The 20,336-nt window shown below is 42.5% G+C and overlaps 1 protein-coding gene across 1 annotated transcript; it reads left to right on the top strand.

The window, feature by feature from the left end:
• The first annotated feature begins 5,587 nt into the window (after positions 1-5,587).
• On the top strand, positions 5,588-19,483 carry MAL2 (mal, T cell differentiation protein 2). The gene is made up of 4 exons (XM_076329192.1): positions 5,588-5,812; positions 8,206-8,376; positions 13,473-13,631; positions 16,072-19,483. The coding sequence occupies exons 1-4, from the start codon at positions 5,678-5,680 to the stop codon at positions 16,141-16,143; spliced, it is 537 nt and encodes a 178-aa protein (XP_076185307.1). The 5' UTR covers positions 5,588-5,677; the 3' UTR covers positions 16,144-19,483.
• The last annotated feature ends 853 nt before the right edge of the window (positions 19,484-20,336 follow it).

Raw genomic sequence — 20,336 nt, 5'->3', positions numbered from 1 at the left:
GTTACACTGGCTTATGTGCAGCTTGAACTACCACGAGAAAGTTCGTAAACACCAGAGGCATAGGATTCTCAGAGGCTGGGGTCAAAGACAGTTTTGAGATGAAGCACAGTCAGTAAAAGGATTACAGGTCTGCCAGTGATTCGGTTGTTGAAGAGCTCCCTGTCAGCCTTATAACTCCGGTAGTTACTTTAAGTAGCAACGATGCCAGTAGAATAAGACCCTGCTATTTTAAGCAAACTGAAACTAACTACAAATACAGAGGTTACTCATGATTCACTTAATGATGCCCGTACTTACATTCAAATAGCTCTTTACCATCCTACTAATAGTCATCAGATAAGGCCTAATTATGTGTATACATTCTAACACTAAGATAAATCCTTTTTATTTACAACTGAATAAACTCAGAGTGCTTTGAAATCTATAGGCTCACTCCTTTTTCAGCAGTGTTTTTATGCTATTTTAAAACATTACAGAGCTTTTTTATACAAGCGTATTTTAATATGTCTCCCTGCTTCTCCTTCCTGAATTCATTCATCACAAAATGAAGCCACCGTTGTCTTTTGCTTAATTATCCTTTGCCTTCTATTGGATTTTTAGCTAGGAATTCGCTCAATAAAACAAACAGTCCCCAAAAAGCAAACAAACTGCAACTGAGGAAAAATAGTGACTCCCTGTCAGCACTGATAGTTCATCAAAACACTAGATACATACTCCTGACCAGCGAGAGATAACATCGGAGGCCAACGCGTTATGATTAAAGATTAGTACGTCAAGCCCTGACTGATGACAAAGTGAGAAGAGACCCATGCTACCAGCAGCCCTAATGGCACGGCGCTGTGCTGCATCATGCACTGGCAGCACTTAGACAGCATGTCCTTCCACCCGTGCTGCTGAATTCGGGTTCCTCTGCAACCAGCTGAACTGTTCCTCTTTTACCCCATGGAGCAGGAGGGGGACAGGGCAGAAAAAGCAGTAAGTATTGCTGCTGTGCAGTCCATCTACCGGTTTCCCTGGGCAATTCTGTCTTAAACAACCAGTGCCACTTACTCATCCCTCATCTACAAGAATGTTATGCTCCAGTCTGTACTTCTGAGACTTTCATATTCCCTGCTGGGGACGATCCATGAAACCCATTTTCCCTGCTGGCTCACCTATGCCAAGAGCAGCACACTGACTCCTTGCAACATTTTCCTACTTGGTAACTTTGCTCTGCTCTGTCATGACCCTCCCTACCCACCCAGGCTCCTGCACCACATGAGTTCAGGATCCTCCTCTCTGCTATGACAAGGTTTTGTGTCTAAGAGGAATTTCTCAGTGTAAATGAAAGGAGAATTGGCCCTTTGACTGCACGTTATACTGTACTGCTAGAGAACTGCAGTGCCACCAAGTCAAACAAATTAAGTGTTGGCAACCTTAGGAACATGGAATCGATGTTACTGGAACAGGTCAGAGACCTCATTCTGGTCTCAGTAACACCAGCCTACTCCACCAAGGAGGGTCTCTGGCTCGATGCCAGCCTCACGGCTGTGTGGTGCCTGTGTGAAAGGACCCTCAAACTCCCTCAACCAGCCAGCTAAGGATTTCCCGCTTTAAAAGGCATCCTGGGATCATGGAAAGCCAAAGTAGCCAGGTCAACGCCTTTCCTCTCACAGCTCTGGGCACAGAAGACACTTCTGTGGGAAGAGGCCGTATCCAGAGTACCACCGCAGCCTTACGTGCTAGCCAGAAATCACTCCTTAGAGCAGCTCTGAGACCACTTTAAGCTACTCTGGGCACTGATTTGGTAACCAGCCATCCCTGGGACTGGTAGACCAAACAGGTGGCGCATTTATCTTCATCTCCTCTTTCCGGCAGGCATCCCAAGCTCAGTTTAACTGGATCAAGCGAGTGATTTCAACACTTATTTTTCCCCTTAGTTTGCTGATGCAAAAAGGAGTAGCATGCCATCAAAAGCCTGGCCCTGCCTGTTAAAACAAAAACTGTCACGTTGCCTCCCAAGAAACCTCAACAATGTGGTGGTATTTGCACACTAATTCATAATATGCACTGGTCCAACCATGACACTGAAGTTCTGTTACCACTGAATAAATACACTATACAAATGACGCTAAAGGGTTTCCTTATCATTCATCTTATGCAAACCAGTTTTATGCCTATTTAATTTCACTGGCTAAAGGGGAATGGCTCCTGAGTTTACACCAGTATGAGAACAGAATCCTGCATGCGGTTTCCGGGAGCATGTTAAATTAGTTCATCCATAAACAAAACAGTCGTTTTACACAATCAATTTCAGGCTTTCTATTTTTGATATATAACTAACTATGGGATTAAGAGAGTCTGTGTTCTTTCTTAAGAGCAGTTTTGCAAGTCTGAAAGAAACACAGAGGGCTTTTGGGGGCAACTTCCCCCAGATCAAAAAAGTAACTGGAAGAAAGAAGCAGATCCTGATACTATCAGAAAAAACTTGCTCAGCTCTGCTCTGGCTTAGGGAGATCTGTTTGTGCAGATCTGCCTGTGGGTAAACAGAGCCACATAGGTAGAGAATAAGGTTACTGTCATTTATTGTTTTTAAACTTTCCATCACTTTGGCCATTCTGGCAGACCACACTTGTGCACACTGCAATACGAGGCATGAGATTAGCAGAGTTACATCTGCTTCCAGAGGGGCTTCTGATAATGCACTCAGATAAGGTGTTAAGGACCACGAATTCTTATATTGACATTACTTTCACCTATTACTCTAGTATCCTTAAAAATATTCAGCTCTTCCAGAAGTATGATGCCATACATCACAAAAGGTAGTCTGAATTTTGCTACACAGGACCGCTGTATACATAATTTTCATATCCAGCACAATGTATGTCTATATTTTTCAAAATATTGATTTATCTCTTCTAATCCCTTGAGCTTATATGTGATGGTTAATAGCTGACTACAGATTTTCATAATTTAATGCATTTTTCTAATGTTTGGTCACTTGGGGGAAGGGGAGAATTACAACATTCAGAACCAGATATTTTCATTTCAATATATATTAAAGATATGCATATACTACATCACTATACTTGGAATTTAAATCATCAATTATTTTTATCATCTAAAAATGATAGCAACTGTTTTTGCAGTTCTGTGACAATGCCAACTTTATGTTAGGCTGCCATAAGCATAAGAACACGAAGGGGGAAAAGTTTGAACTTTCTATAAGTTATTTAAGAGAAGTTTTTAGTCCTTTTAGTTGTATAGACAGACCTTTCTATGTACAGTGAATCAATATACTTCTCTCTACTTGTTGACTCTGGTGGACTTGGAGCAGCATCATTAATTTACCCTGTAACATGCCAAGATGCAATTATTTACATAAAAATGCTATTAAAAAGCAGTCCAACACAAACATATTCTTTTGCCATGGAAACTTACAAATGCAATCCTGATACTAATCTCTTAAAGAATCTAGATTTTTAAAGATTCAAACAGTATATGAATCAGTATTTGAAGAATCCCACATGGCATTGAAGCGAATCCTACCAGTAAAAATAATTTAAACAGCTACTTTCATTTAAATGATTAGGAATTACGAAAAAGTATTGCTGTAAATCTACTTTATTTTGTGCATATGTACATCTAGCAGTGAAACTTAAGACTTTACTGTGAAAACCTCCTAAAATTCAAGAAAATCAGTGTTAAGAGGAATGTACAGGTTAAAATGAATGGTATTTACAAGGAAGAAAAAATGACTGCACATGATATGTAATCATCAATAAAATCCACTGCCGCTGGAGTTCACACAGATTAATTGCGTGGCTAGATAATAAAACTGGAAATGTTTATGACCAAGTGTTATTTGTACTTCCTCTGTGTAAGATAAGGATAATCACATTTCTTGTTCCGAATCATAAACTGATCAACGCAGTTTTCCACCCACTCAGATTTCTCCCTCTGCAGGGCAGTCTCAACAGATTTAGGACCAGGCTGTGAAGTTAATTGGACACACGGTCTTCAGAATGCAAGAACCGCTTACACCTAATCACTTAGGCACAAGTCTGAATCCCATTCCCTTCCAAAACACACTTAAGTCAGGACCTGTAAGCATGCACCTCCAGAGCCTGGAGCCCTTCCCTGAAGATAAATGGATGGGACACAAGGTTCATGTTTAAAATAGGTCTAGAGGAGGAATAAGAGGTATCCATCTTCCTATCTGATAACCGATGGGGTAAAGCACTCAGAAAAGAGAAGAGGCTGGGCTCAGTGCCTTCTTTAGACTAATAGGGATTCAATCCCACATCTCCCACTTCTTAAAGAGTGCAAGAGGCATCCAGCTACAAGGGGCGTAGGGATGAGGAGAGAGCACAAGAATACAAACTGTTGCTTCTTCCTCCTTTGGCAGCCATGATTTCAAAGCTAAGCGGCTATTGCTGCATTTTAGAAGTGTCCCAAATGTATTTATGTACTAGGTATGCTGGAAGCATATAAGAGTCGGGGAGCCGACTGCTCCCCACCTAGAGCTTGGATTGGGGTGGGGAAGACAGGCATTTCAGGCTGAGCCATTTCGTGTCATCACAAAAGCACAACTGAGAAACATCACACATCTAAAAATAAAGGAATACAGTGTTAACACCCTAGCTGGTTCAACCTCCGGAGCAGATGCATACACTTGTATGAAACCTTCTTAAAACGTTGTATTTAAAATTGCAGCTGTATATGTTGAGGATAAACACCCAGAAACACTGCATGGGATAACAGTGGCTGAAACAGCGCTTAGTTATCCCAGCGACAGGACACCCCATCCTAAGCCACAGAGGGAGAAACGACAAAACTGCTGGATAATGCCACACCCTTCATCTAGGGAAGATATTTATACTAAGAAGCATGAGAAAATGCATTATAAGTGGTCTGATGAACATGTACCTTTCTAGACCCTCACCTACCCAAAACTTTGACATCAAACAAACATTTTCTATTACTTTCAAGTAGTTGCACACAGTTGAGTCAGACTGAACGAAAAGCAGGTACACGTGAAACGCTTTCAGTATTTTGAATAGGCAACCTAATTGGCGTCTTAAGAAAAACATAAAGGTGCAACCTCATACTTTTGAAGCCTGAAATATCTGTAACCAGAAGGTAAATAACTACCTTTTGCAAACTGACATTAGGAAATAACGCCTTAAGCCTGCTGGACCTGACTCAGGACTTGTGAATGAGGAGCTCTGCACTCCAGCGCGAACACTCACAGCGCTCCCGGGGAAGCCGAAAGCCACCGGCCGGACACGGCACGGCTCCTCGGGGGAGCCAGGAGGCCCGGGCCGGGGCGCAGCGCCCTCCAGCCCCCACCACCAGCGAGCACAGCGCTCGGCCGGGAGAAACTGCCCCTGCCCGCCCTCACCGCCGCGGCCTCCGTCCAGGGCGGCCCGGGGGCCCGGCCGGGCGTGGTGAAGCGGGGCAGGTCCGGTCCCCGGCACCCCGGGGACGTCCGCCCAGGCCCGGGCGAGGCGAGGCGAGGCGAGGCGAGGCTGCAGGGCGGGCCCAGCCCTGGGGCGGGCAGGAGGGAGGCGGCCGGGGCGGTGCGCACAGGCTCGCCCGCACCTGCTCCCTTCTTCGCCTCCTCCTCCCTCGCCCACCTGGCTGCGGCTCGGCTGTCCCCGCCACGCTCGGCAGCAGCAGCCGCCGCCACAGCAACATGTTGCCCAGGGGAGCCTCGTCCATGCCGCCGCCTCCCAACCCCGCTGCCTACTTCCCGCCCCCCCAGGTCACTTTGCCCTCCGGCCTGGAGATCCTGCGGACCTACTCGGGAGCCGTCATCTTCCTGGAGATCGTGAGTGCGGGGGGGGGACGGGTGGCCACCGGCCTTCCCGCGCTTTTCCTTCCCCTCAGCGCCCCGCCACGGCTCCGCGCCCCACCGCCTGCTGACCGCTGCCCGGCGCCTGTCTCCTTCCCGCGTAGGCGGTGGTGCCCGGAGCCGGGGGGGACGTGCCTCCGCCCGAGGACGGCCGAGCAGTAGCCCCGCGTCGCCCGCGCTCCTCACCTGCCATTTTGTGAGTAGGAAAGGTGCGGGCGGCCGAGTCTGCGGCAGGAGGGAGCCTCCGGGCTGCCCCGCTCCGGCCCCGGGCCGGTGTCTGGGACGCGGAGTTATGCCGGGAAGGGCAGTGGGTGCCGTCCCCGCGCCCTCCGGCCTGCCCCGGCGTGTTTGCTCACCTCGGGCCGGGCGGTGGCGGCGGCGCGGCGCTTCCCCCCCCCGCCCTGGCCGGGCGGCACCGGGAGGCCCGTAGAGGTGGGAAGAGCCACACAGAATCCCAGGCCCAAAAATCCACCATGAAGAGTTACACTGTTTTTTGCCTGTGTGCGTGTGTTACGGGTCCTATGCAGACTCCTACAAGTATGTTTAATTTCATGTGCGTGTAAGAACCTTACTGGTGTACGTAGGGCTGAGAACCTTTGAGCTGAGTATGAGTCTCTGCAGAACTGTGGCGCTAATTAGTAGGAGAAAACAAAACAAAACAAAACCTTGGCAGAACTCATCTGATTTTATTAATATTTTTTTTCTTGGGGTCAGAGCTGAATACTGCTTGGGTCCCAGTCTGTGAGATGGATCCCACCCTGCAAGGTGTAAAACTGCATGCGCCCAAGCAAAGAGCTCAGAGCACAAGTCCAGGCATTAAATCAGGCCCTGAGTCAGTAGGGACAAAAGGTTAATTAGGTTGGCCAACCTATTATACATCTGACAGCCGAGCTGAAGTGGACGGGTGTAGTATGAGGGAAATGGCATGACAGTAGGCGCTCAAATTAGCAGTCTCTACAGTAAATTTCTAAATTTATTTTTAAAGAAGCCTACAAGGTTGCACATTCAAAGTACTGAAAACATTTCACGTGTCTCTGCTTTTTGTTTAACAGACACTTTCTGCTATTCTTTCTGCTTCCTCACTGCCCATCGGTATCTGGTCTCTGAGTTGCAACAGACTTGCACCTGCAGTCTCGTGAAACTAGAGAAAGTTTGGTTCTTCACAGCAGCTAAAAAAGGAACCCTAGAGAACAACTTGAAGGCTAATACATAAACCCTTGGGAGTTTTGAACTGAGACTAGCAATGCATCTTTACATATATGCTGCTGCAATGTAACACGAGAGAGGAACCAACTAATTTTATAGCAGGCGTGTTTTGAAAGGTATCTCTCATCCAACCTTGATTCAAAAGAAAGTTCTCTGAATCTGAAAATGTAGCCTCTGACTTTGTAGTTGTAAATCTCTAGGATTTAAACAGGAAAGTAGTAACTTGCTTGGAAATTGATTGTAGCTGTCACTACACAGCAGGTTGTGCTGTGTAGCTTTCTGTAATACAAGATTCTGTGTACAGCTTTCTGTAATAAATGAATGTACTTGAGATGGCAATTACCATTTTCTCCAGTTATCCTTTTTTATAAAGAGGCAGGATTTGCAGGGAGAGATAGTACCGTTTGTTAGGCCAAGAGTTGATTAAACCAGGCAAGCCTTAGAGTGCATAAATTCTCCATCAGTCCATCATAGCACAGCATCCCCACCACTCATTCGCTGCGAGCAGTATGCTGAAAAGAAAATTGGTGGTGCTGAATTCTTCCCTGAGTTATGATAATTCTGGAAAGCTCTATGTTTTTCTAGTCATTACAACATAATTTACAACTCGCCTTATTCTGTATTCTAGCTTTCTCTTTCACTTTATTGCTTAATGTGTTCTCTTTCAGCATTTTATTACAAATGCATTGAAAAAGAGGATGCAGTTTCATGTCTTTTCTGTATCTCATCTGATTAGGACTACAAAACTAAACGCTATGAGATTGAATCCAAATCTGATGTACATCCTTGTCATGCTAACTTTAGTATATATAGAGAGATTTGTATAGGTGCGAATCATCATCTCACAATTCTTATATTTCCCTCAAAATGAGAGTAAGGGTAAAATTTTCAGCAGCAGCACACAAGTCACCTGGGTTTGTAAATCCCATTTTCAAGACTATTTTAAGAGCTTTTAAGAATTTCAGAGTGGCTTCGTCTTACCGCCACTTAGTGCCTATCATTTCTGAGAACGACACTTGGGCTCTCTGAGTACTTTTGAAGTGTTTCCTCTTGGTTCCTAAAAGTAGTCTGAGGACGTGTTGATGTGTAATATTAGTTCTTGGGCAGAAAGGACTGAATAAAAGTTATCTCTCAGTTCATCATCTGTATTCCTTTCCTTGCAGCTGTTTGGAACGATAGTCTGGATTTTGGTAGCTTCTACCCGAATTCCACTGCCGCTGCTGCAGGGATGGGTAATGTTTGTAGCGGTGACTGCGTGGTTCCTGTCCATTGTGTTCCTGTGTGTGTTCCTCTTCGGTTATGCAAATAGAATTGCTGTCAACTGGAACCAGACGGTAAGATTTTTTTCTTTATTTAAGGATTCCCTTTGTTTTATAGACTGAAAATCACTTCATGAGAAGTACTGATCCTAAGTCTTAATGCCTGGCCTTCTGTTTTAGCGGAAAGTTTTTCAAAATAGAGGAATTCAAAACTGGAAAAAGAAAGAGTAGGGCTACAAGGATGACGGAGGAAATACAGGACCTGTTTTATGATGGAGGCTGAAAGAGCCCAGCTTTTGAAACTGATTGAAGGAGTATACTTGTCCTCCATGAGCACGTAAAACGCATAAGCAGCAGGAAGAGGACTAGTTTAACAAGGCATGATATCAAATTGGTTTAAATGGCCAGAAATAATTGTGGACTGGAAATCGGCAAATATTTTGTGACTATTGGAGAAGTGGTGGTAACACCCTGTGAATAATAAAGTGTAGAAAGATATATCTAATATTGTAAAGGAAGTGACACATTTTGTGAACGCATTTTGTGATGTGGTTGTCTGAGATAGCATGGACTGGACTAAAGCACCCAGGAAGTTTCTTCCAGTTCCTAAGAAAGTCTTCTGCTGACTTCTGGGTCAATTCCTTAAAGCTAGGGCAGCATTGGTGAGTGGCTGTTAGACCTTAGATAGTCAAAGACAGCATAACCTGCAGTATGATATAGCTTAACATCTTTTTAGGAGACTTAACGTTTATCTTTCTTAGAGGAAGCCTGGTGAGACTACAGATATCATTATACTCTGCTCAGCTTTTCTTCATTGTGAAGATAAGACTTGATTCTTGCTGTAATGGATTGTTATGGCTTGTGCCAGTAGTACTCACAGACTGTACCTTCCTATTAAAAAAGGGAAGCTGTTGGCTCCAGTTTTTACCAACCACATGGATACCTCAGGTTATTGACTGCTAATTTATGTACTCCTTTGTTGTCATTAACTGGTTTTTATTTTGAGTTTTTAGCGCTCAAGTAGTTGAGCATGAGATGGTATCAATCTCTCTTATATTACTGGAAGTGAATAATAAGAGGTGGCAAAACTGATCAGAATGGGAATTTCAAAAAAAAATCTTCCAAAAGTCCAGAACTTCTAAAATATTAAAGTATGGCTGTTTGTAACTGCTGATCACCTTCACCTTCCTCCTATGCAGCTTAGTTTTCCTGTTGACACTTTTCTTGATTATAGCTGGAATTGCGTGCTTCAGTATCGACATCTGTGGTTACTTATCTGTTCAAGTTATTCACAGACAGTCCCTTAAAACGAAAGGTCTTTAAAGCAAATCATAGAGCTTCATGAGTTTGAGGCTCTAACTGATAACTTCAAAGCCCATCAGTGGTAACAGACTGGATTCTATTAAAACAAACTTTAGCACTTTGATAGTGAATACACATACATACAGTGTCAGCTTTCCAGCACAATACAGGCAGTAATTAGGCTAATAATGAGTTACAATTACAGAGACCTTTACAGGGATTTATGCTGTGACATCCTCACAAGTTATGATGCAACAAAGCCCCTGAGCATGTGCATAACTTAAGTAAATTAATAGTGTCCTGGGTTTCATTGAAACTGTTTGCCAATTTACAATCATGCATCTATTTAAGAGTTGCTGGGTGACAGCATAGCCTTTTATAGATTGAAAATGCTATACAAATGTTCATCTTATAACAATTGTGTAAGTGTGTCTTACACATTGGCTACTTGATGCTGGCAGTGATTTGTTGTAATGTTAATTTTTTTCCCATTGTATATGATAAACTACTGAAAAACTTCCTATGTCAGGAAGTTGCTGACATATGCATCTGTGGGACTCTGAAACGTAATCTAAAAAGCTGTCATAACTAAGTCAACATCTTAAGTAAATGCAGAGTGAATAGTTTTATCTCTAACATGGTAGCTGAAATCCAGTCCCTTACAGCTGTCAACAAAAATAACAGTAGATAGATCATTTGACCGCTATTTTTTCAGGTACCCAAATGTTCTGTAACTTGTTGGCACTAAACTCTTTAGCAGCACTTCACAAGTATTTTTTACCTTCTGTTGCAAATAAATAATTACTAGAAACACTAAAACTATTTTTATTACTATAAATAAAAAGGTGTACCTGTTTGTTTTAGGTTGGCATGTATTTAGAAAAATACATGGTTTTTGCTATTTCATAAATTAAATTTACAATAGAACTCAGAAGCTACAGGTCATTAGATTAGGTCAAAAATGGGAAGAGTCATGGCTTAGTTATACTGGAGTATTATAGCTTCATGTAGAGATTCATGAACAAATGTGGTTTAAGACTCCAGGAGTTTAAATCTAAGTTTGCAAAATAGCATGGGATTCTCACAGCCCTGCATTTAGTAATACCTTACGTCATAAGTAGCTCCATTGATACTAATACAGATACTTAAAAAATAAGATGCTACACAGTGAAAAGATGGGGGAAAATATGGACCTTATGGAGGTACATCACTGTACCTCACTGTATTAAACCAGATGGTATGACAAATACTGTCCTTTACGGCCTGACTCACAACACACTCATTTACAAAATTAGAAGTGAACTAACGTATCATGCAGATCTGGTAGTGTTTTACATATGCTTTGTATGAAGTTTCAATGGTTATACAAGTGTGGAGGCAAGGGAGAATTAGGCACCATGCTAACAATTACTAAAAAACAAAAAACCCTCCCTCATAAGATCTTGGGTTTTTTGGTCACAGAAACCATAACCATACGAATGTGAAACCTTACTGATGCTACATAGCTTCACTGTAATTGCTGCCAGGAGAAGGAAATTAGAGGGTTTGGCAGGAGAATGAAGGAAATGAAAGAGTTTGTCTTCTGAAAATACCTCTCCTGTACGCAGTCAGCACTGTCTTCCTCATGGAGCTATTTGTGCGCTTTCATGAGCAGTGGTGCCAAAAGTGTACAGCTGGTAACACTGACATGGTTGCACACTAGGTATTTAGCAGCCCAAGAATAATGGATGTCCTTAATTACCCATGGGTTTACACAGACCTTTCAAGTTGCTGGAATCCTGTGCTATGAAATGGGTATGTCAGGCTGTGATATGGGGTCCAGTATTTGTCACACAGTGAACACACACCTGCATGCAGTCTGACATGGTGCGCGTAGGTGGTAGCATGAAAGATGTGCATGTCTGTCTGCCAGCTCGAGCGAGCAGGGGGGAGCCACAACAGTGTCTGGTGGGGAGAAGTGCCTCCCCCAGCTGCAGCAGAGCACTGCAGCTTCTCCAATGTTTGAGCACTCTCTTGCTGGAGTAGATCCCTACTATTTTCTTCTATGAGGTACAGATGTTACAGCAGAGCTGGAGACTGAGGGAATGTGTCTTATGCCCAAAGCTTGAGATCTGGCCTAGCACATAAAGGCTATCCAGCTAGGTCAGGAAGCCACCCTCTGCTCCCTTATCTTCTCAGTTCTGTTGATGTCAGTGGGGCCTACTGGTGATGTTCCAAGAGGAAGTAATTGTTTTTAAAAAATGGAAAAAAATCCCAACAACCCAGCCAGGATGGAAAACCAGAAGTTGGGAATTACTGCAGCTGTTTTGCCAAAACTTGGATTCCAAGTAATTAGCAGTCATTAAGAAAAGCAGTACACTCTATGACCTAACCTCAAATGATCAAATGATTCTTAATTAAGAGAAAATTATTTCCTGATCTAAGTGGAATGGGAAACTGTAGTAGCAGCTTATATCGTAACTTACCAAAACTGACTAGGGTGTGATTTAAGTAGCTTTAGCTGCTGTCAAATATGGAACAACTGATGAGTTTGAAAAGAAAATTCTTTCAATTAAAGGAAAATCTCACATCTATGAAGAAACTAAGCAGGGAAATGCAGCACATTCTCACTTTGATATCAGTCAGTAGGTAAGGATGTTGCACACACCATGTGCATATGAATGCTGTCTGCTGTTGTGATGGACTCACACATGGTGTACCCTGGGTTCTCACTGTTGGCATACTGATAGTCCATTGCACTCAAGTGAATTAAAAGTGCATAAAGAATTCATGGAGATAGACTGTATAACGTGAATATCATAAAATGTACATATACTTGTGTATAATTTTACAAATTGTGTCTATGGCTTTTCCAGACCTGCATAGGTATAGGTACAAACTATATGCTGTATGGACTCAGGAACTGAGTGCAGTGCAAGTGTCAGCTTTGCAGACTCAACAACAGAGGAGATGTTGGAAGAATATTTTAGACATTTTAGAACTGTACTGGAACATGTCTTGGATCTTGTTGCGTGGAACACCGGACTCTGAAATACAACCCACAAAGAGATTTAGGCACCAGAGCTGCTTTTCCATGTGCTCCAGTAATAGAATCCAGAAATGAGAGTTAGATGTTTAAACCTTGTGTTCAGCTAGCATTCACCACAGAGGAAGGAATCGCCTAGAGAAAGCCAGGAGAGAAGCATATTTAAAGTAAATCCTAACTCCGGTCCTCTCAAGTCTCAGGCATTTTATTCCACAGTATCATGAAGTACTTCCAAATTACTGTATTTTGGGTAGAGCCAAGTCAGAGAGAGTTGAGGAAATGCCTCAGTTCTTGGATTCTGATTGTATCAGGAAGTAAACTTAAGCTGTGTCAAGGCTGAGGTGTTTCTGGGCATTTACAGAAGCAAAATTTAAGCATGGAGGGGGGACTTCTGGAGCTTAGGTTATAGCTGAGAAGGGATTTGGGGGACTGCAAGCTTGTATTGTACTGCTTAAATTGTGATAAAGTTGGCCTGTATGTCCCTTCTTTTTTATCTAAGCTGTATGAAGGGAGAGTTCTGTAAGCTCTAATAGCTTTAAAGTGATCTAAAAGGTCAACATATGTACATATAGATGAGCACATGCCTCTTAATTTGAAAGAATATAGGGTTTGGGGAGAGGGAGAGTTGCCCTTTATCACTAATTATGTTAGTGAGTTGCTTATAATTGCGAGCAGCTGTGAAAACATGTCCAGGTTAAGCTCCCGGATGGATTTAACACTGCTTATCTAAATTTATTGTTATCAGTGCTCGTTTCATGTTTCAATGTTGGGTTTCATTTGTACTGAGACTAGAAGAATTAGATATGTGTTGCAGCCCAGACTGATTCTGTTATTTGCTTTTCAGGATTTTCTTTTCCATGGGGTTACTTTTGTCTTTTATTTTGGAGCTTTTCTACTGCAAGCAGCCACTACATCTCTGCATCACTTTCCCCGCAAATTCAATTCCACCACACAAGAGAAGATTCTAGCTGATCATGAATATAACATAAGCATAGCAGCCTCGGTATGTATTTCATATATTTGTATCTGGGGAACAGAAGCCTGTTGTAAGCCCTTGTAGCCAACCATTCAACTTGGGAACTTAACCGCAAGCTGGAGTAGAAAGAGGAGCTCTGAGGGAAAGGATTGTCTTTGAGAGCAGCAAATAGTGTCTAACAGTGACATGCAAAAAATATTGAAATAAGCTGATGCTAACGTGATAGGTGCTCAGTTGCTACTCTTCACTGTAGTGTTTTAAATATATGATCGCTACAGCTTATAATTTTTAGACAAGATATTTTGTAAAAGCAATGTTGGTTATTAGAATAGAAGAAAAATGTAGCAACTGAGCCTTCATCAAAGCATCAGGTGCGAATTTCACGCCTGTGCTCAAACTTTCAGTTGCTTTTTTTATACCATTTAGATAGTCCTGAATATGCCATGGGAAAAAAAACCTTGGACTAGCTCCTTGTGAAGCTCCAGATACGTACTTACTACATCAGGCATAGAAGTTATCTGTAAGGGCCCTGCTGTCTCTTATGGCAAGGATTAGAGTGCTTTTATTGATAGCCTAAGCTCAGACTGCATTTTTCTCACTGTAGTTGCATCATCACTGAATCACTGTATCTGGTGATGTGGGTGTGCATAGCTGAGTCAGAAAATATACCAGGCTCTAGCTTTCTCCCTGGCTGGACTCCTGAAGGGCATCCAGCCCTCTACTTAGAGGTGTGCCCTCTACTTAGAGGTGTGCCAGTAGGCTTATCTTAAAGAACCAAAACTACTGCTCGCTCTTTTTTGTACCATCCAGAGGGTCTTGCATACCTCAGGGAACTGTGTATATTTATTAAGCTTCTAAAACCTTCTGTGGGTATCTGTTGTCCTTAAAACTAAATACACCATAAATTTTGCACAGTAAACACCTTCAGTTCATCTGAAGATAAAAACAGATTAATGTAACGTGTAAAGTTCACATGCTCTCTGCAAGAGGAGAATAAGAAGGAAAGGCCTTTTGCTTTGGCAAGCCAGTCTCTGAAGGGGTGAGGTGGGCATGTCAGTCTCGAAGTCCAGAGTGCCTCGCCATTACCCACTTCCCAGTAACACACTCAAGCACATCTGATCCCTGTATGGCCATACAGCACAAGGACAGAGGTGGTGTCTCATAGCTGTGCCTGAACTAAGGGAGGGCTTTATACTAAGCAAGTATCTCAAATTCTACCCTTAAGTACAGCTCTTCAATCTTTGTTCAGTGTGTTCAGATCTCACTGAATATATAGTCACTTCAGTCATTTTGCCTGACAACAGGATACTGGGGACTCCAAAAGACCCTTTCCCCCTTCCATACTATTTTTCCAAGGGAGAATTCAGTTCTTCAAGCCCCTCAAATCCCTGTCAAGATAGGGGAGGAGGAGACTCTTTTGTAACTTGCCTCAGTGTTTTTAATTAAGAGATACTGGGAAATGGTGAATCAGATAACTGTAGTCTTTAGTGCCTCTGCATTTTTTCCAAAAGTATATAATTAGAAAGTCAGGATATACAGAAAAAAATTGTAATCCTTTGAAACACTTCATTAAAACAGTCCTGTGATCTACATGGAAAAAAATAAAAGGTTGCTAACATTCTGTCTTTTAAAATTACTTTTGTATACTGTGATTAAAAATAGATGTTTGTTTTATATGGGTGATAGTTCTACAGTGTAGCATCTATTCAAAACTTTAATTGTCAAATGAACACTTGTATGGAAAGCAAGGGATAGGTTGTTAAGACATGATTGAATTTGTATGTTCTAAGAGACAAAATCCATCATTAGCACTGGACAATATGAGAAATTTTTTTTCAGCAATTCAGTTTCTCATTTCTTCCTTCTGGTTTACATTATATATTCAAGTTTGCTGTGGCATGGCCTTCAGTTCAAATCTATTCAGTTCAGTTCTTGAGCAATAGCAACTTCCTGGCGTTTCTCAGGAAGTTGTTCTAATGGCTGGTTATCTGATCAAGGAGGCCAGATTTGAAGCTGTTTTTGTATTTCTGCAAGTAAAAGAGTTCTGCTGTTTCGAGGGATGTCTTCTTAGTGGTTTGCTGGTAAAGGCATTCACTTGGAAACAAATCTGAGATAAATGTTTGGTCAGTCTAGATAAGAGAAAACTGAAATACGTGGTGTACATACACACACGATTACTTTGTACCATAACTTATGCAGACATTCTGTTTCATATTCTATTTCAAAATGTCTTCTGAAGCAAGCAAGTAAGTTAAGAGCAATAACGTGGGGTTATAACAGAGAGGTTCATAAGAAAACTTCAGAGGATCCCAAACCTATCTTTACCTTAAGCATTTCGGCTGGGGGAGGTAACTTTTGAATCATTTGTGTTCCTGTATTCATTTAGAATAGAAAAAAAATGTAGACCAATATAATGTGTGACTCACTTTTTTCTTTTTTCTTCTCTTTTTCCCTGCTCCTCTTCTAGATTTTTGCCTTTGCAACAGCTGTTTGTTATGGTTGCAGCACAGCCCTGGCATTAAGAAGATGGAGGCTATAGCAGTTGAAGAGGTGTTAATGCCTGAGTGTTCCACTTCAGATCAAATTAAGTGCTACTTGTCTGTTTTACTGTAATCTAATTCCAAAAAGACTTATTTTGCTTAAAATCTGTTTTAAAGTGCTGAAATGCAAATAACCCCTAATCAGGATTTCCGTAACAGAAAACAAGTTTCCATCTCTTCCCTTTCTAATTTTTACTTTTATTGTGTACTCATTAGAAGCATACTCATTGTATGGTATTATAGAGTTCAGGGATAAATGGATGTGTCATTAGCAGATAACAGAATTCTAGTGCTAAATCGGAAGAGGAAGAAAATGGAAACTAAACCAACATGTTAACTGCATAGGCAACTAAAAAGCTCGCCCCTTGTTAAGTCCTGGGATTGGGCCTTAAGTGTTTTGCAGCCTTACAGTGCATTCCACACAGGTAGAGCCTTGAGGCTCCTTGTAGAGTCATGGGTTTTCTGTGTGCTGCTCCTTGCATGATCAGAGCCCAAGCTGACTTTGTGATACCAAGTTAGTATATATATTATTAACTTTGATGTACAGAGAAAATATTTTAAATATCCATCCAGTGAAATCTTTTGATACTCTCTTGTAGCCATATCCAGCCACGGTCATCTGATCCTTAAAGCTTACTGTATTCTTATAGATGGAAACTGTTTGGGACTGTCAGTCAGTAGTTCATTAGTTTTAGGAATTTAGCTTAATCACATCTATTTATACTGCAAAACAAAACAGTGCATTTGTGTTGTGTGTGTATATACATGGTATATTTTTGTTTAACAGGAATATTTGCACTGTTTTACTTTGTTGGAGTACAGCTTTGTTTTTGTTACTTCAAGTGCTGCATTTGTTACTTATTATGTGAGTCAATATCATTTGAATGGAATGTTACCAAATGGTGAAAAATGTCTGACCTCAATTCTTGCAGTGTGTTATTTGTTGCATTCTAAACCTGCAGTGTTGTAAAGGTGTTTTTATTTGGACAGATGCTTATGCAACATCTTACTGAAAGCAGTGGAATGCAAAGCGGTCTACCCACTATGGAGTTTGCTTTTGGCACAAATGAAGTTTAATTGAGCCTCAATTGAGTATCCCTGTTGTATAATGACATGCGATATTATGCTGGTGGAAGTGCTTATCAAGCCACTTTCCATCATTTATCAGCAGTCCTGGCTAACCGGGGAGGTCCCAGATGACTGGAGGTTAACAAATGTGATGCCCATCTACAAGAAGGGCCGGAAGGAGGATCCGGGGAACTACAGGCCTGTCAGTCTGACCTTGGTGCCAGGGAATGTTATGGAGCAGATCATCTTGAGTGCCATCACGCGGCACGTACAGGACAACCAGGTGATCAGGCCCGGTCAGCATGGGTTCATGAAAGGCAGGTCCTGCTTGACTAACCCGATCTCCTTCTATGACAAGGTGACCTGCTTAGTGGATGAGGGAAAGGCTGTGGATGTTGTCTACCTAGACTTTGGTAAAGCCTTTGACACTGTTTCCCACAGCATTCTCTTAGAGAAGCTGGCTGCTCATGGCTTGGATGGGTGTACTCTTCGCTGGGTAAAAAGCTGTCTGGATGGCTGGGCCCAAAGAGTTGTGGTGAATGGAGTTCAATCCAGTTGGCGGCCAGTCACGAGCGGTGTTCCCCAGGGCTCAGTTTTGGGGCCGGTCTTGTTCAACATCTTTATCAATGATCTGGATGAGGGGATTGAGTGCACCCTCAGTAAGTTTGCAGATGGCACCAAGTTGGGCGGGAGTGTTGATCTGCTTGAGGGTAGGAAGGCTCTGCAGAGGGACCTGGACAGGCTGGGTCGATGGGCCGAGGCCAACTGTATGAGGTTCAACAAGGCCAAGTGCCGGGTCCTGCATTTCGGCCACAACCACCCCATGCAGCGCTACAGGCTTGGGGAAGAGTGGCTGGAAAGCTGCCTGTCGGAAAAGGACCTGGGGGTGTTGGTCGACAGCCGGCTGAACATGAGCCGGCAGTGTGCCCAGGTAGAAGGCCAATGGCATCCTGGCCTGTATCAGAACTAGTGTGGCCAGCAGGAGTAGGGAAGTGATCGTGCCCCTGTACTCGGCACTGGTGAGGCCGCACCTCGAATACTGTGTTCAGTTTTGGGCCCCTCACTACAAGAAGGACGTTGAGGTGCTGGAGCGTGTCCAGAGAAGGGCAATGAAGCTGGTGAAGGGTCTAGAGCACAAGTCTTGTGAGGAGCGGCTGAGGGAACTGGGGTTGTTTAGCCTGGAGAAAAGGAGGCTGAGGGGAGACCTTATCGTTCTCTGCAACTACCTGAAAGGAGGCTGTAGCGAGGTGGGTGTCGGTCTCTTCTCCCAAGTAACAAGTGATAGGACAAGAGGAAATGGCCTCAAGTGGTGCCAGGGCAGGTTTAGATTGGATATTAGGAAAAGTTTCTTCACTGAAAGGGTTGTCAGGCATTGGAACAGGCTGCCCGGGGAAGTGGTTGAGTCACCATCCCTGGAGGTGTTTAAAAGACGTGTAGATGTGGTGCTTAGGGACATGGTTTATGGTGGATTTGGCAGTGTTAGGTTTACGCTTGGACTCTGTGATCTTAAAGGTCTTTTCCAACCTAAATGATTCTGTGATTCTATATAGAAAATTAATTTAACAAAACTAAACAATAGCACTGCGCTCTGCTCCCTAACATTCATGCCATTTTGCAGATGGTGAAACTTTTTTTTTTATAATGCTACTAAATAATTTTTGGTCTTGTGAATAGTGCCAAATTGGTAACCTGGGAGAATAAAGGCTCCCTGTCATTCGTAAAACAACTTGCTCACCACATCTTGCCAGTGCACCTGAATATTCTGCAGAGACCAGCAGTGGTTGTGTAAGGGAAGACAGGACCTTCTTCATTCCCAGGCCTACTCATTCTCCTTGAGTCAAGACTGGTGTCTGCTATGAAGGTTACTTTATCAAACTTGTCAGGTACAAGGATCTCTGAGAACCAGCCACCCTCAGTAGTGCCCTGCAGTCCCTGCTGACCCAGGGCAGGTTCTTATGGATGACATAGCAGTGAGTGGCAGCCCTTCTGACTACTGGAACCACTCGGTCATCCTGAATTACTGCAATGGGATGTTTTCATACATCTTGTTTTCTGAAATGTTTATCCTCCAAAGATTTTGTTCTCTGGCTGATTTTTTTTTTTTTTCTAATTCTCTACTTGCATTGCAACTTGTTTTGTGAACATTTTATCTAGAGCCATATACTTTTAAAAATACTTCATATTGTATAAAATACATTTACACTGGAGTATAGGGATGAAAGTATATAACAATGACATGCTAAGCAGCATTAAAGTTACTTAATATATTTATGACAGTAGTCTGGTTATTAATTCTGTCTTTGGAAAGTATCAAAAAACTACCTTGCAACTTTGACTGACCTGATGCTAGACATATAAAATTAAGGTTAAGATTTCTTGAGAAGGCACAATTACATTGGTGCTAGTTTTGTATAGTGGTTTGCCACGTGACACAGCATGAATATTAGTGAGGAGAAGAGTAAGGTCGGCTACAACAACATTGCAAATGGGTGCTGATCTTTGGTGTGGTTTCTCCTTCATCCTGCAACCTGGATGTGCACTGCACACCACGGACTATGCATGCCACAGCTACAGTCTCTGCAGCCAACTGGGATGATGGGGGAAAAGATCTTAACTTTTTGCCTGTTTAAACCTACAGAGTATGAATCCCACACGTGGTGTCAATTAAAAAGCTGCCCAAGTTTAGTTGGCATTTGTATCTAACCTCTGAGTTCAAACCTGAGGTGTAAAGATCATGATTGATGGGTGCCATTCAAGTCTCTTAAGCTATTTGTAGAAGTCCAGATAGCAGAGTGTGGTTAGCGTTGCATGGCAACTGTTTGTATAGTGAGGAAAGGCTGAACTTTCCCTCTTAAGTATCAAAGAGAAACGAAGGGCAGAGAAGAGATAAAGGTAAAAGCTACAGTAATGAAGAATGGCTTTCATAGCTAAAAAGGAGTGAAAGAATGGAAATTTTCTGTTAGTATGCAAGGAGTTTTGCTGTACTTTGAGGATGAGCTAAGGAAGGACACAGCAGAACAAGCAGTTACATTCTTTCAAAAAAAAAAAAAAGGAAAAAAAGCCAGTAGTTAATTTTGTATCACTTTATACAGGGAGCTAAACAGATAGGTGTGACTCAGAAATG

The sequence above is a fragment of the Aptenodytes patagonicus genome, chromosome 2 (genome assembly GCF_965638725.1).
Source record: "Aptenodytes patagonicus chromosome 2, bAptPat1.pri.cur, whole genome shotgun sequence".
Classification (NCBI taxonomy): domain Eukaryota; kingdom Metazoa; phylum Chordata; class Aves; order Sphenisciformes; family Spheniscidae; genus Aptenodytes; species Aptenodytes patagonicus.
The sequence above is the reverse complement of the archived record's forward strand: the minus strand, read 5'-3'. Positions and strand labels throughout refer to the sequence as shown.

What these genes read in the sequence shown, in the direction of transcription:
- MAL2 (XM_076329192.1), top strand. Translation starts at nt 5,678, where the DNA reads ATGTTGCCCAGGGGAGCCTCGTCCATGCCGCCGCCTCCCAACCCCGCT. An exon ending in CCGTCATCTTCCTGGAGATC is followed by an intron (nt 5,813 to 8,205) that starts GTGAGTGCGGGG and finishes CTTTCCTTGCAG; the next exon opens with CTGTTTGGAACGATAGTCTG. An exon ending in ACATAAGCATAGCAGCCTCG is followed by an intron (nt 13,632 to 16,071) that starts GTATGTATTTCA and finishes CTCCTCTTCTAG; the next exon opens with ATTTTTGCCTTTGCAACAGC.